Source organism: Dermochelys coriacea, chromosome 2, assembly GCF_009764565.3.
Source record: "Dermochelys coriacea isolate rDerCor1 chromosome 2, rDerCor1.pri.v4, whole genome shotgun sequence".
Classification (NCBI taxonomy): domain Eukaryota; kingdom Metazoa; phylum Chordata; order Testudines; family Dermochelyidae; genus Dermochelys; species Dermochelys coriacea.
The window spans coordinates 250,085,297-250,100,174 of record NC_050069.1 but is presented as its reverse complement, the minus strand read 5'-3'; the positions used below and the strand labels follow the sequence as shown (position 1 = coordinate 250,100,174).

The following is a 14,878-nucleotide window of genomic DNA, read 5'->3' as shown; positions in this document are numbered from 1 at the left end:
AATTTGGCCTAGTCCCACTTCCTGTTCTGCTCCCAAATCCCTGCAGAACTCAAACATGTAGAGAGGTGCAGAAGGGCAGCTTGGACCTGGTGGTGAAAGAGAGAGTATCCAGATTGGCTCCCCTTCTTTCCTTTAATAGGATTAGGGCACTTTCCTCTCTGTTATGCAATGCACAGAAGAGCCGCATAGGGCCCATAGTTAATATAGCAGTTTGGTAAATATTTAAACACTTTGGTATCATTCAGGATGAAGGTACTATATAAATGTAAGTTGTTATTGGTACTGTATTATTATACTTTTCCCCCCATAGAAATGTCAGGCCTGTCATTCCAGATAGCTTCAATGGATGAAAATGGGATGCTCAATCTGTGGGTGAGTAAATAAATATGTATGAAAAGCAGGAATATTGAACTTTTGAAGTGAGAAATTTTTTCTTTAAAAATGCAGCATCCTTCGCATTTCCAAGATTTCAGGTAAGAGTTTCTTTTGAAAAAATGTGGCAACATTAGCCATTTTATTGTCATACTCCCAGAAGTGCTATGACTTAGCTCCCTAAACACCACAAAGTTCCAATTAGGCAGAACAATTGATAGGTATGTGATCTATGTGGTCAGATCAATCAGCATTGCTGCCTTATGGCAACCTTGCTCATATTTACCTGTTTCTTGGGAAATCTCTGTTGAAGCACATTTGTCTACTCACTTCATTCACTTTAGATCACTATGGGTTGACAGTCAGTCACTGAAACTGAGGTGGGAAGCCACACTCATAACATGTTGGAGGCATCTTCAATCTTTTCGAAAATATTTTTCACACAAAGAATAGCCAAGGTGTGGTAAAGAATTGATTACTTAGTCAGAAAATATTATAGGCAGGTTAGTAACCCCACTTTGTGGATGATACGTATATTTATCTTTCTATTTTCTAATTAATGTGCTGAAGTCTCTCTTTGTCAATTTTTAAGCCTAATTCTGATAAACTAGAAATATTTCTACTTTATCCTAAGTATCAGCCTAATCCTGTTGTTTGCTAGATCCTGTTATTGCAATCAGATTAATTTTGGGGAACAGGTGGATTAATAAGGGGGCATACAGCGTTTCATCTCTGTATAACCAGTTCAAACCCAGCAAAGCTCCTACTAGTTTCATGGGGAACAGGATTGGGCCCAACAAGAGGAAAAAATATATAGGGCTAAATTATCTGCTACATCCAGTTTACTTTGGGCACAGCATGGGATTGAGGGGTAGGGTAAGGGCCATCCCTGATTCTCTGCCCACACATACCAGCTATCGGCTAGAGCAGCCCAAGGACTGCTCTAACTTGTTCCAGCTGACAACTGTCTCCATCTATCAGCTGGGGATTGTTGGAACGTATCACGCTCCAGCTACTCTTTCTCCTTGCCCAGGCCCCCCTCAAGTCCAAACAGCATAGAGGTATCTTGTTCCTTTTGTTCGGGGGTTTTTAATCCCTCCTGTCAATTGCTGAGCTGCAAATTGAGTTGATGGGAGGAATCAACTTGCATAATTCATCTTCATGGGCAGGGTGGGAGAGAGCAGAACAACAAATGTCTTTTGTCTTCTTTAACATCCCACAATAGTCTGTCTGATACTGATCAACCTTTCCTGTTGGAAAGGATTTAACACCTTCTGTTGAAGGGCAGCCCTTCACACTAATTAATGTCTCTCCCATGTCTGGTGATTTACACAGTCACAGATGCTCACAGCCACTCAACTATTACCTTACAGTATGGAATACAGATGTTATAAGTCAGATGAATGCATGCAGCAATTCACAAGCATTCAATAAAGTCTAAACACGTTCTTATAGTTCTAATACCTATACTAAGCCAGACTGATTCCAGTTACATATTTGACAGTGTTCAGTTGAGACATAGGGACTTTCGCATGAGCTAGTACTAAGTCTACCAGCCTCACGGATGCTCACATAGAGCAGTGACAGGGAACCTAGAATGTCAGTGTAGGTTTTGTTAATCTTCAGTATTTGCTCATTTTGAATCATTGTCCTTTTTTAGGTAGCAGTTGAATTACAAAAAGTGGATTTGGCTGGTTCACAAAGTGATTTAGGTAAGTACTGTACATGAGAGGAACAATTAATAAAGCAATCCGTTTTTGAGTGGAAGGGAGAAAGAGGTCATTGGGAGGGCAGTGCAGTCAGTGAGGGAACACTCCGGGAATTTGTAGGAAGAAGAGAGTGCAAGTGCCATTTTGCGTTTTATGAAGAATCTGGATCTGAATTTGGGTCTATATATTATGTTTTGGGAGTTTCTCATCACTGCTATTGGAATAGCCATCCCCTTACTGCTCTGCCAGCTCTTCCCCTTCAGGGGCACCTCATTTTTTACACCTTTTACAAGTTCTCTGGCAGTTCTTCCTTCATCATCACTGGAATAGATATCCTTATCAATACATCCATGCTTTCTTTAGCTTTAGTCAAAGTTGTAACTTCACTTCCAAAGCAGCCCCCATTTGCATCCTTATAACTATCTCAAAACTCTCCTTTTGGGCTGTAACTTGCCATATTTGGTTTCAGATCAAAGATCACATTTTCCTCCCAAAATTGAACAAGATAACCTGAAAATGGCTCAATGTATCTGAAAATACACTTTCTTCACTTAGAACAAATTAGGACTTATGTTTATTGATCGCTTTAAAAAGGCTGAATTTTTAAAACGGCATCATTCAAATGTCTCTTGTCCTCAGTAAGGATTAATCATCAAACTAATCAACCGGTTTAAAAACACCACATTTAAAAATAAATCTGTAAGCTTTATAATAATAAAACTGTGCTTCTGCACATCTGCAGTAAAAATGTGGATGAAATTTTTAGTTTCATAAGCTCCTATAGCGCTGCGGGTCTGCTGAATTTGGATATTTGCTGAATCTGGATATTTTGTGTATCTGTAGATATGTGCAGTTTAAAAGCTATGGAGTTTTGTCAAACACAGTTGTGCTAGTTCAGCACACTGGCCCCAGCATTTATTTTTCCTCTTCAGAATGTTCCTTTACAATAAGAAAAATTCAGTTGCCGGTACAGTTCTCTTTTTGAATTAATACAGTATGGTAGCAGTGTTCTTGGTAATATTATTACATGTTATCTTTACTGTGTAAGGTGTATTTTATTACGAGTGGTCCTAATGATATAAATGTGTAATTTCTATCAGTCTTTGTATAGTAATGTTCTGATATGATAGTGCATGTTATCAAAGAGAGAAAACCTGTAGAACTAATACAGATGGTAATTCGGTTGAAGTTCTAGAGGTTATAATTTTAGAATTAAAATATCCATTTCTCTCTTTTCCCTTCTTCCTACCACTTCCAACAATAATTACAGCTTTTTAGGATTTGAATTCTATAGCCAGTAATTTTTCTAAACACATTTTAGCTTGTCTCATCTTTAAGGACAATGTTTTAACTGTGAACTTCCCTATGTTTATTAATTGGGATCTTAATTCTATTTTAACATAGTTATTTTTATACATTCTATTTAATTCAACAATGATATGTGATTCTTGATATTTTATTGAAATTTGAGTCCCTGGTTTAAAAAATTATTATTTATCATTTCAGGTTTAATTCCTGGGGGGAAAGTAAAGTTAGTACATAGCTCTACTGTTCAGTTGAATAGCAGGTAAGAAAACACTATTTATCCATTAAATTGTGTATTTATAACTCATTGAGATAATTGTTATCAGGATTTTCAGTTGGAATTATACACTTTTGCCAGAGATGTCCATTAACGTGTTAAATTTGGGAGACCTTCCAGTTTAAAATGTTTACATTCTGCCTCTTCCTGTGCATAGACAGATGAATGTGGCCCAGTGTTTCAAACAAATATTTAACACTCAGAACCAACAACATCTTCTAGTTATTGTTGTAGTCACAGGATGCAGTATATACTTGCATTGATTTGGGAGAACAGTTCCTGGTTATTTAAATTATCTTTTTCATTTGCATTTCCCCAGCCTTTTCCCAAAAGATATCCTATGCCTGAGGACACCTCAAACACTGAATATTAAGTTTCTGCCTTCTAATCCTAATCATTTCATTGTCGGAACAGACATTGTGAGTAACGTTCTAAATTTCATTGCATTATTCTCATCTCTCCTATTACTGTAATGATAAAAGCTGTCTATTTTCTTTGGAATTATATGGGCTCTACATATGTAAATATTTACTGTTGGATATTATTAAAAATAGTTTTATTCTAATTAGTACTGATCTTTAAGTGCAGCAGCTCTCTGTAAATTGCTATACATAGGTTTTTATTTAATATAAATGCTGATGATACAGATGGTTTGTTTTCATTTTGTTTATTTTATTAACAGGGTGTGGTAAGTCATGGTGCAAGACATCATTTAAGAGTACCTCCAAAGCTGTTCAAACCCCAGCAGGGTGGACCAAGATCAATAAGAGCTAATGCAGTTGATTTCTCCCCTTTTGGAAAGCCAATATTTTTGGTATGGAAGGCTTTTTATCTAAAAATAGTTTAATTTTAAATTATTTGGGATGGGGGATTTCTAAGAGTTCTAACTCGACACATGTAATAACACTCAATTTACATTCCCAATTCAGAACCCTCTTGAGAGGTGGCAAACAAGTATTGTATATTAGTGATTGAACTCATCATATGCTGAGAGATGAAGCAGCTGGCTTGCAGAAACAGACTGACAATCCCAGTACAGCTGATTATCCTTAGAATGTATTGCCCACTCTCATTACAATGAGGACCATTTTTAGCTTGTAGCTGTATCATGAACTAGGTAACCCGTAACTCTTACCTTATTCTTATCTTATCCCATACCTCAGTCTGGGTTGTTTTCCTTTTATAGATAGCATGGGCACATGCACAAAAATTATCTGTCTCTCTTGTGCAAGTTTACTGAACACTAGTTGAAAATGATTACAATAGGATTTCATTTCTATTTATCCAGATACTTAGATATGTTTGAACTATTCTATGATAATGTCATATCTGCCCCAATTTATATCACTTCAGTGGGATTGCACAGATTGTAAATCAGACTGATGTTTGGCCAGCAACATACACATTCTGTACTGCCTCTACCCAGAACCAGAACTGACGTTCTTACTCTGTGGGATTTTCCACCTTTGTCTGGGATAAGTTTGGTCAGATTCAGACTGTATTATCCAAATATATAAATATAGAGTAATTTTGGATGAAAGCAAATGCAAAATGAAGCCTGCTTTAATTTTAGCCCATTTAGCTGACTCTGGTACTGGAAGTATTATGTGATCTTAAGCCTGTAACTTGTTGGATGGACCTGTGGCTAGTAAAAGCACATACAGGAGTGGGGAGAAAAAGGGATTGGGACCTTTATTGGGAGATATTAATATTACTTCCATAAAAAAGTAGTTAATCCTTTTTTTTTTTAGAAACCATTTCATGGCATGGACAATTACCATTTCATACCTAACCTTCCTTGTTTGGGAAAGGTTATTGTGGCCGTTGTGGCAAAGCAGCTGGAGTCATTTGACTTCCTTCACGCCGTTCAGACCAACATAAGGCTTGTATGTGGTCTGAGGACTATGCTGGACACACTAGTCCATCTCATAAGAGTGGACAAGGATGGACATGCTGATTCTTTTTGATTTGTCAATAACTTTAAATTTTACTGACCTGAGGTTCTCATGGACACTAGCAAGAAAGTTATATTTTATGATACCTGTTCCTCCCTGTTGGAGAAAACCACAGTGAGAATCATCTGCTCTAAGGGCTTTATCCTCCAGAATACTGCACATTTCTATTCTTTCTCCCCTCTTCTACTATGTGTAAGTGAGGAAATGAGGAAGATAGTAGATGGCTTGGGAGAATCAGACCTGAAGAACCCAATTCATGCACACTTTCAGTAATGAGACAGATATCCCTCTCATCACTTCCTTCAGATACTTTATCTTGTCTAGAATAAGCTTTAGTGAATTTGCTATAATCCAGACAACGAAAAAAGCGAAGGCATCAAATTACTCATGTTTAATGAAAGCAACAGAGCTGAATGTCTCCCATATATTTATGGTAAGACAGTCAGAGAAGTCAATGGCTAAGCTCCTATTGACTTCAATAGTACAGGATCAAGGCCTTAATGAGATGTGCAATCTGGGGGTCCATTTGAATCCTTGGCTACTCCTGTGGCTTAGTAGAAGGAGCTAGGAGAGTTATTTTGTCTGTATCTTGCTAGGAGGTTGCAGATTTTTCTTTTGATGTAGATTTCATCCCAGTTTGTCTTTGTGACTTCCAGATTGAGTTATTGCAATATGCTTTGTATGGGGTTACCACTTAAACTTGAAACCATACCAAAAATTAAAAATTGGGAAATTCCTGATATTCACACACTGAAGTGTAATAGTGACACATAAATCAGATAACTGTGCTTTTATTAAAAAAGGAGTATTTGTGGCACCTTAGACTAACAAATTTATTTGAGAATAAGCTTTCATGAGCTACAGCTCACTTCATTGGATGCATGCAGTGGAAAATACAGTGGGGAAGATTTTATATCCACAGAGAGCATGAAACAGTGGGTGTTACCATACACACTGCAATGAGAGTGATCAGGTAAGGTGAGCTATTACCAGCAGGAGAGAAAAAAAAAAAACAAAAAAAAAAACAAACACCTTTTTGTAGTAATAATCAAGGTGGGCCATTTCCAGCAGTTGACAACAACATGTGAGGAACAGTGGCGGGGGGAGGGGAGAGATGAACATGGGGAAATATTTTTATTCTTATAAATAAATAAAAATATTTTTATTTTTATAAATAAATAGGTTTATTTTGTGTAATGACACATCCACGCCCAGTCTTTATTCAAGCCTAATGTAATGGTGTCTAGGTTGTAAATTAATTCCAATGCAGCAGTCTCTCGTTGGAGTTTGTTTTTGAAGTTTTTTTGGTTGAAGAATCTTGACTTTTAGATCTGTAATCGAGTGACCAGAGTGGTTGAAGTGTTCTCCGACTGGTTTTTGAATGTTATAATTCTTGACGTCTGATTTGTGTCCCTTTATTCTTTTACGTAGTGACTGTCCTGTTTGGCCAATGTACCTGGCAGAGGGGCATTGCTAGCACATGATGGCATATATCACAATATATATCTATATCTATCTATCTAGCAATGGGATATATGCCATCATGTGCCAGCAATGCCCCTCTGCCAGGTACATTGGCCAAACAGGACAGTCTCTACGTAAAAGAATAAAGGGACACAAATCAGACGTCAAGAATTATAACATTCAAAAACCAGTCGGAGAACACTTCAACCACTCTGGTCACTCGATTACAGATCTAAAAGTCGAGATTCTTCAACCAAAAAAACTTCAAAAACAAACTCCAACGAGAGACTGCTGCATTGGAATTAATTTACAAACTAGACACCATTACATTAGGCTTGAATAAAGACTGGGCGTGGATGTGTCATTACACAAAGTAAAACTATTTCCCCATGTTTATTTCTCCCCCTCCTGCCTCCGCTGTTCTTGTCAACTGCTGGAAATGGCCCACCTTGATTATCACTACAAAAGGTTTTTTTTCTCTCCTGCTGGTAATAGCTCATTTTACCTGGTTTCAGAGTAGCAGCCGTGTTAGTCTGTTTTCGCAAAAAGAAAAAGGAGTGTTTGTGGCACCTTAGAGACTAACAAATTTTGTCTCTTTTCTTTTCACCTTACCTGATTACTCTCATTACAGTGTGTATGGTAACACCCATTGTTTCATGTTCTCTGTGTATATAAAACCTCCCCACTGTATTTTCCACTGCATTCATCCGATGAAGTGAGCTGTAGCTCACATAAACTTAAGCTCAAATAAATTTGTCGTCTAAGGTGCCACAAGTACTCCTTTTCTTTTTGCGGATACAGGCTAACACGGCTGCTACTCTGAAACCTGTGCTTTTATTGTAAAGACCAAAGCCAAATACAGTATAGTTGAACAACATAACTGATCTTTACATCAATAGGTTTGTAACTTTAATTTTAATTAGTTTGTTTCTTTCCCGGGTAAGATTTTCCTTTGTGTTGCTGTACAGGTTGGCTGTTCAGATGGAAGTATTAGATTGCACCAAATGACTTCAGAGCATCCCCTCATACAGTGGAATGACAGCACAAATGGCCAGCCAGTTATTGCCCTCCAGTGGGCTCTCACAAGACCTGCTGTGTTTTTTGTCCTGGATGCATCATCTTGTGTTTACATTTGGGATCTACTGGAAAACGACTTGTGTCCTGTAGCCAAACAAATTATCCAATCAGATAAGTAAGTAAATTAAATGACTTTTGCTTTTTCTTGCTGTTAGAAGATGGCAACATTGCACTGAATCTGCCTTTTTGTTTAAGTTTTTTTTGCTTAACTTTACAATACCTCCATTAGAGCATGAATTTGTGATTGCTGTCAGCAAGAAACTTGCATTATGCCTGATTTTTATTTACACAAACTTTTTTTTTTTTAACCTATTCCGGCAGTGTAAAGAGGCATTATAGTGAGCGACTCCTTACAGTGGAGTGACCACTCCAAGGTCCTTTAACACTCTGTCAGAGAAGAGTAAAATGTTCTTGTTCTTAATGTAAATCACAACAAAGCACAGTGTCATCAGTGGGAGTTCTGTGCATGGAGCCGCTGCAGCATCAAGTTGTTATAGATGGCCAAATTCTGTTCCCATTTAAGTCAACTGGATTACTCATATGCTTAAATGTTTTGCTCACTCAGGTCCAGAACAGTCAGTACCTTACAGGATCAATCCCCAAGACGACAGGGAAAATATGAAGAATTGAAGAGAGAAATACTATTAAAATGCATACATATATACATGCTTAATATATAGAGAGAAATAAATTATGATTATTTTTCCTGAGTGGGAACAGGAAACTTTTATTTCTCTGCCCTTACTTTTAAATATTTACTTTGTACAAAGTAACCCAGCCTGATAAGAATCTGGCTAGGATCACTGGCTCATGTAAGATTTTGGGGAAAATCAGTATAAAATAAACAATTTTAAAAGCTGCTACAATTATTTTTGAAGTTTTGTACAATAATAGCTATTTTATTTGAACTAATATTTAAAGCATGGTTAGACATTTGATCACATGGAGGCTGTGTACCAAGATAAAAATTTCCCCCTCAAATATATGTATGTGAATTATTGCAGCTGATTGGTCATTTTCTTGTTGCTTGTCATAGCATATGTTTCTCTATATTTCCATTTCTGGCATTTTACCTGGTTTTTTGGCAGATAATTCAGTTAATTACAATTTCCTATTAGAAAGCTTTTGAAGTGCTCAGTACACATTGGGGGTTGATAAACAAACAGTTCACAAGGATTTTCATTTTCATTCATTTTGTCTCCATTTAAAAAACACCTCCTCTTTTGCTTTCAGGGTTATGACTATGGTTGTATTGGGTGAACCGGAAAAAACAAATGGTCTGTTGGGGATCGCATTGGCCAAACAATCTGGAATAATAGACATTCAGTATGTAAAGAAGAGGTGGGCATTACCTCAGTCAGAAGAGTCAGAAAAACTACAGTTGCTCTTGCAACAATCCTTATAAAGCAAAGAAATTGTCTTTTTCTGCATGTACAATTATGGCTGGGTATATTTAGAATTTTTCATTTGATTACTGTAATTAAAAGATTTATAATTTAAGAGCTTTTGCATTTGTATATATTTTACAAGAATGTCACTACAGTATTTCAACAGAAGATAATATTTTTGTTAATTATAAAAATGACAGAACAAAGCTTGTAATATTGTACATGAAGGAAGATAAATTGTGGATTTAAATGTAAATATATTTTACTGAAAAGTATCTATAAATGTTCACAATTCTAGATTGTGAATATTTAGATACTTTTCAATAAAAAAGTGAAATTATATTCCTATAAAATGTGATATGCTACTTCTCAATATTACACTTTGAGGCAAACTATATCCTATGTGTAAAGTTAAATGTATGCTTTTCTGTAACATAAAAGGCTGTAGCCATGTTCAGGTTACCTTTGGAACTTTCTCAACGTCTCCACAGCTGTAATTTGTGGCTAGATCATATCCCGATTATAAATACTTGTGAAAATACTTGTGTAAAGACCAGAAAACCACACAGGGTTACCTTTGTTGAGTGTCCTCTGCATTCTCTTGTTCTGAATGGGATTTGTCCTTAGCAGAAGAAATGAGGCATCCTTCCCTCAAACCCTTGGAACCCCAATATCTGCTGGGTTTGCAAGACTATCCACAAGAGGCCCTGTGCCTCTGCACTGATTCTGGGCATCCTTCATCTTTGTTCATACTCTCTGCCAGCGTGACTTTGTCAGGGACTCCTCAAGTGACATGGGATCTTTGGGTCCCTTGTTATAGATGTCCCAGCATGCATGGGGCTCTGCAGAAGAACTAATTCAGCCGCAGGTTGTATTAACTTGCCTATGGAATGTCTTCTGGGAGATATGGCCCTCCCCCAATCCTTCTCACCTCCTCCTTATTGGTGGATCCTTACGTCTACATTGAGCCCTCCAAGAGATCCAGAATGGGGAGACTGTAACCATGGAGACATGGGGATTAAACTAGATGACCCTTGTGGTCCCTTCTAGTCCTTTGATTCTATGTCCATTTACACCAATTCAGAATCCTTTATACATCACTAAGTAGGTCTAAGGGAGTCAGAGTAAAATAATCTGATTTAAATTATCTCATCCATCTCTTCTGACTTTGACCCTAAGAATTTGCAAAAATAATTGCTAGTCATTAAATAGGTCCCTTAGCTAAGAACCTCACATGTCTATGCTTAGGATGTGCTGACCTTATGTTTTCTGTTTTTTCCAAACTTTGCAAATAATCTGCTTATTCCATTTACGAAAAATCCAAATGTTCTTTGGACTAATGGAATATTCAAGGTTTTCCATCATAAACTAAATGATATTTACCTGTTTATTGCTACATTTAAATAATTATAAAATAATTACCAAATTCTCTATGTAGAGAGGAGGATAGATTTGTCTTTAATAGCTGTTTATATTGTCCTTTTCTAATTTTGGGCTGGAGTTGCTGAACCTTTGGGGTGAGACTCGCTGTGGAAACCTTGAACACAAAAGCAATATGTTTGGAAAAGTTATAAGCTACTGAAAAAAATGAGGTTTGGATGGAAATTGTACCTCACTGTTGCTCAGAACTAATTGTCCCTACTTTTAAAATAATAGTAACACTTAGTCCTTATATAATGTTTTTCATCAGTAGATCTCAAAGCACTTAATATTTAATGTATTATCCTCATAACACCACTGTGAAGTAGGGAAGTGCTTTTATCTCCATTTTTACAGATGGAGAACTGAGGCACAAAGAGGCAAAGTGACTTGCCCAAGGTCATGCAGGATAGCTGTGGCAGAGCAGAGAATTGAACGCTGTCTCTCAAGTCCTAGGCGAGTGCCCTAACCACTGTATCCTTCTTATCTAATAATAAGAATCCAGTACAGATATATTATGTCTCTTCCTAACAGAGGCTGAAATAGTTTTTAGGTTCTTACTCATTTTTTACAGTTTACAAGAGTAAAAAAAAGTGTTTACAATATCTTGTCACTTTAAATGAGTAAACTGAAACTGGCCACGGGGTGGTGCCAAACCCTCATCAGTAAAAATGGGTATAAATGATACACAGTGGTATGAGAACAGATTTGTTTCTAGGCATCTAGATTTAATTAAGCTTTTCACTTTCCTTGAAAATAGCAGCTGAAACCCAGAAAGACTGAAGAAATGCTGGAGTGCCATACTTGTTAGAAAAATCATTGACACTGTGGTTCCCTGGTCAGTCACCTATTCTCATCTGTTCTCATTTCCCACAATGGGGAAATTTGGAAACCACAAGGTTTTCTTCTCTCCTGATCCATCCCTGGATTTCTCTCTACCATTTGAAAACAAAATTGCATTAACAATATAAGTGTTTCTGAGAAAAAGGAGGATAAAATGACATTCCTGATACCTGTGAGTACAAACAGTGGTGAGGATCAAGGAATAGTTTCTTTGCACTCTTGTTTGGATAGGGCCTTCTTGTCAACCTAACTGTCATGGTTGAAGCTTGCAGCTCCACCTGTGGCACTTTGAAAGATCTGACATTTTTGGAAGCAATCTTGAGAGTCTGAGAAATCCTGCAAAATCCCAAGTTTTGGCCAAAAATTTGATGTTGGACAGATATGTCTGTCCTGCTAGATATAGTAGCTCTAAAGATCAGTGACTGAAATCTTTTAACATCACCTTTTTCTAGTTTCAGGAATCAAGACAAAGAACAAATGATAGGTGCTCCTTGTGTTGAGGTAGGAAACCATGACTTTCAAGTTGCAAGGCAAAAGAAATCACCTAAAGCCAAATTTTTCTAATGTATGTGCCTAAATTCATATTTAAACGCCTAAATAGAAACACCCTGATTTTTAGAGGAGCTGAACACTTTAATCCCTCAGTAACTTCTCTTACACCTTAGATCCCCCCTGGCCACTGCAAAACTACCACATTCAAGCTTACTTGTGAAAAAAATTGCTGTGGCTCAACAGTATTGCATGATTATTTTTCCCCATGTATGAACAGAATAATACATGTTAGGAAAACTGGGTATTAAGGTTTGTAGATTTGCCAACCATTGGTGTTAACATCAAGCAAGAAAAAAAGTGCATCACCACCATATTTCACAAATGTCCTTACTCTGTGGTGTTTAAAACTTATTATGGTCATATTGCTCCTTATTTCTATTGTGGTAGTGCCCAAGCACGACAGCAAGGGTCAGGGGCACAAGGTGCTGTACAAACATGTTGCAGAACATGATCCCTACCACAAAGAGTTTACATTCTAAGGCCTTGATCCTGCACCAGTGAAATCACTGGAAGTTTGGCCATTGGCTTTAGTGGCAGCAGGGGCAGCCCTTATTGTAAGATAATAGAAAGTGAATTTGGGAGGCTGAGAGTAATAGTGACAATCATGTCGTGATGTATGCCAATTATGTCACAACTGGATTATTCTGAAAAATGAAACGATCAGCAATCTCCACTGGCCCTCTCCTTAATCATTATCAGTTGATGACTCCCAGTAAACATAACAGTAGAACGAGGTCTTGAGAAGGTATAAATGAACGGAAGAGCATAAAGTATCTTAATGGTCTAATTCAGGGAGGGGTGTTCCATGCATAAGAACCTGCCATGCTATAGCAAACCAAAGGTCCATCTAATCCACCATCATGATTCCAATGATTGTCAAAGGAGTTTTGTCATGGGCATCAGTGGAGCCAGGAGCTCACCCAGGATGTTCTAGAGGAAAGCAACAGTGCACCTGGCCAACTGTGAAATGCTGCATCTTGAGGGAAAGACTACTTACCCCTTTCATTCTTACTCAGATATTTCATGTCTTCTTATTTTTACTTGCTCCTTTAATAGATCTTGTGTACATATGGTCTTTACTCAAAAGCTAAAAATTGCTATTGTGCAATCTTTAAAGCAGCCCAAGATGTATATTATTATATGTATGTTATTAATTTCACACTTGGGAAATTTTGTATATTATTATATATGATTAATATCCACTGATTAAAATAAATAGCTTCATCTTTACTTAGTAGAAAACTATCATTTAAAAATGGTATCAAAGTCTGAATGCTATTCATCCATGTAAAATTTGCATAAAATGTTACATTCTGCTTTCAAACCAGCAACTCCCAGCCAGCATATATGAAAAAAAAAATATGCTAAATTGCCACCAATAGAGACAAATTTACATTTTTGGACAGGGCTTCTGCTTTTATTTTTCTCGCTGACAACACACTTTGAAAGGCTTTCTACATAATATAAACATTGATATTATTTCCATTGTATTATCTCATCCTAGAGATGGGAAACTGAAAGGGAGTTTTCAGAAGCTGGGATAATAAGCTGATATGAGGAAGAATAACTCTAAAATCGTTCCAGATCTCTGGATGGTTCATGGCAGGTTTCTGAAAAATAGTTTGGAAAGAGTTTTGTCAATTTATCATACTGTTTTTGGAGAAAGGATTGGGAGAACAAGAAAAGAATGGTACTCTCATTTCTATGTTGAAATAGAATACTGGGGTAAAGGTGACCCTCCTACCCTACTGTTAACTGGGTTCTCAGTGTAATGTATACATAGTTACTTCCAATATATATGTTTTAAATGGATTTTAAGTCTTTATGTAAAGTGCTAATTAGTAATGATAACTATCAAAGATAAAACGTTTAAAATTGTAGTGTTTTGTCTCTTCTGTAGCAATGAAGTAATTGTCTACTAATTAGCTAGTATCTGTTTATCAGAATAACTTTTTATTTAACATTTCTTTCTGAAGACTGATTTTTTTTTTTTTTTGAGATGGGTCAAGGAAGAAGAGTTTGTATCCGGGTTAGGTTTAGGGGCTGGCTGAAATGTGGTCCTTTGACATTGATTGAGGAAGAATTGTTCAAATCTGGAGTGGGGCTAGGCTAGGGTTTATGTTAGAATATGGCCCTTAGTGATTATATTGCGTGCAATGGCATACTTTTTTGGGGAGATTATGAAAATACTGCAGTTGGGCGCCATGGAGTAGCTTGTGTGCATACACTTTTCTGATTGCTAGATCCATTCCTAGATTAGGTACATTGAAACATTATGCATAAACAGATTTGTTTTTTATTGGCCTTTGTGGGCATACCCAATTCAAGACATGGACCAGAACAACCCCCTTTATAGCCCATTTTGAAAAAACAAGTATTTCCCCTTGTACCATTAGTTCCTGAAGTGTGCAGAGATGACACAGACACAGCAATGAGAATTCTGTCCCCAACTTCCTAATGTAGGCATTTTAGTAGGCTCTTAATTTAGTATGTAGGTGCACCGATGCTGATTTTATA

The 14,878-nt window shown here is 37.0% G+C and overlaps 1 protein-coding gene across 6 annotated transcripts in view; it reads left to right on the top strand.

Annotated features, from left to right (window-relative positions):
• DYNC2I1 (dynein 2 intermediate chain 1) overlaps positions 1–13,591 on the top strand; it is a 30,167-nt gene extending 16,576 nt beyond the window's left edge. For 5 of the 6 annotated variants that reach the window (XM_038392282.2, XM_043509636.1, XM_043509637.1 and 2 more), the window contains 7 exons: positions 311–372; positions 2,033–2,084; positions 3,588–3,648; positions 3,983–4,082; positions 4,346–4,477; positions 8,051–8,274; positions 9,393–13,591. In XM_038392282.2, the coding sequence (XP_038248210.1) occupies positions 311–372; positions 2,033–2,084; positions 3,588–3,648; positions 3,983–4,082; positions 4,346–4,477; positions 8,051–8,274; positions 9,393–9,564 (803 nt within the window). In that variant the 3' untranslated portion in view covers positions 9,565–13,591. The remainder of the gene's footprint in view (positions 1–310; positions 373–2,032; positions 2,085–3,587; positions 3,649–3,982; positions 4,083–4,345; positions 4,478–8,050; positions 8,275–9,392) is intronic. The other variant, XM_043509635.1, reaches the window with a different exon arrangement.
• Positions 13,592–14,878: the final 1,287 nt, after the last annotated feature.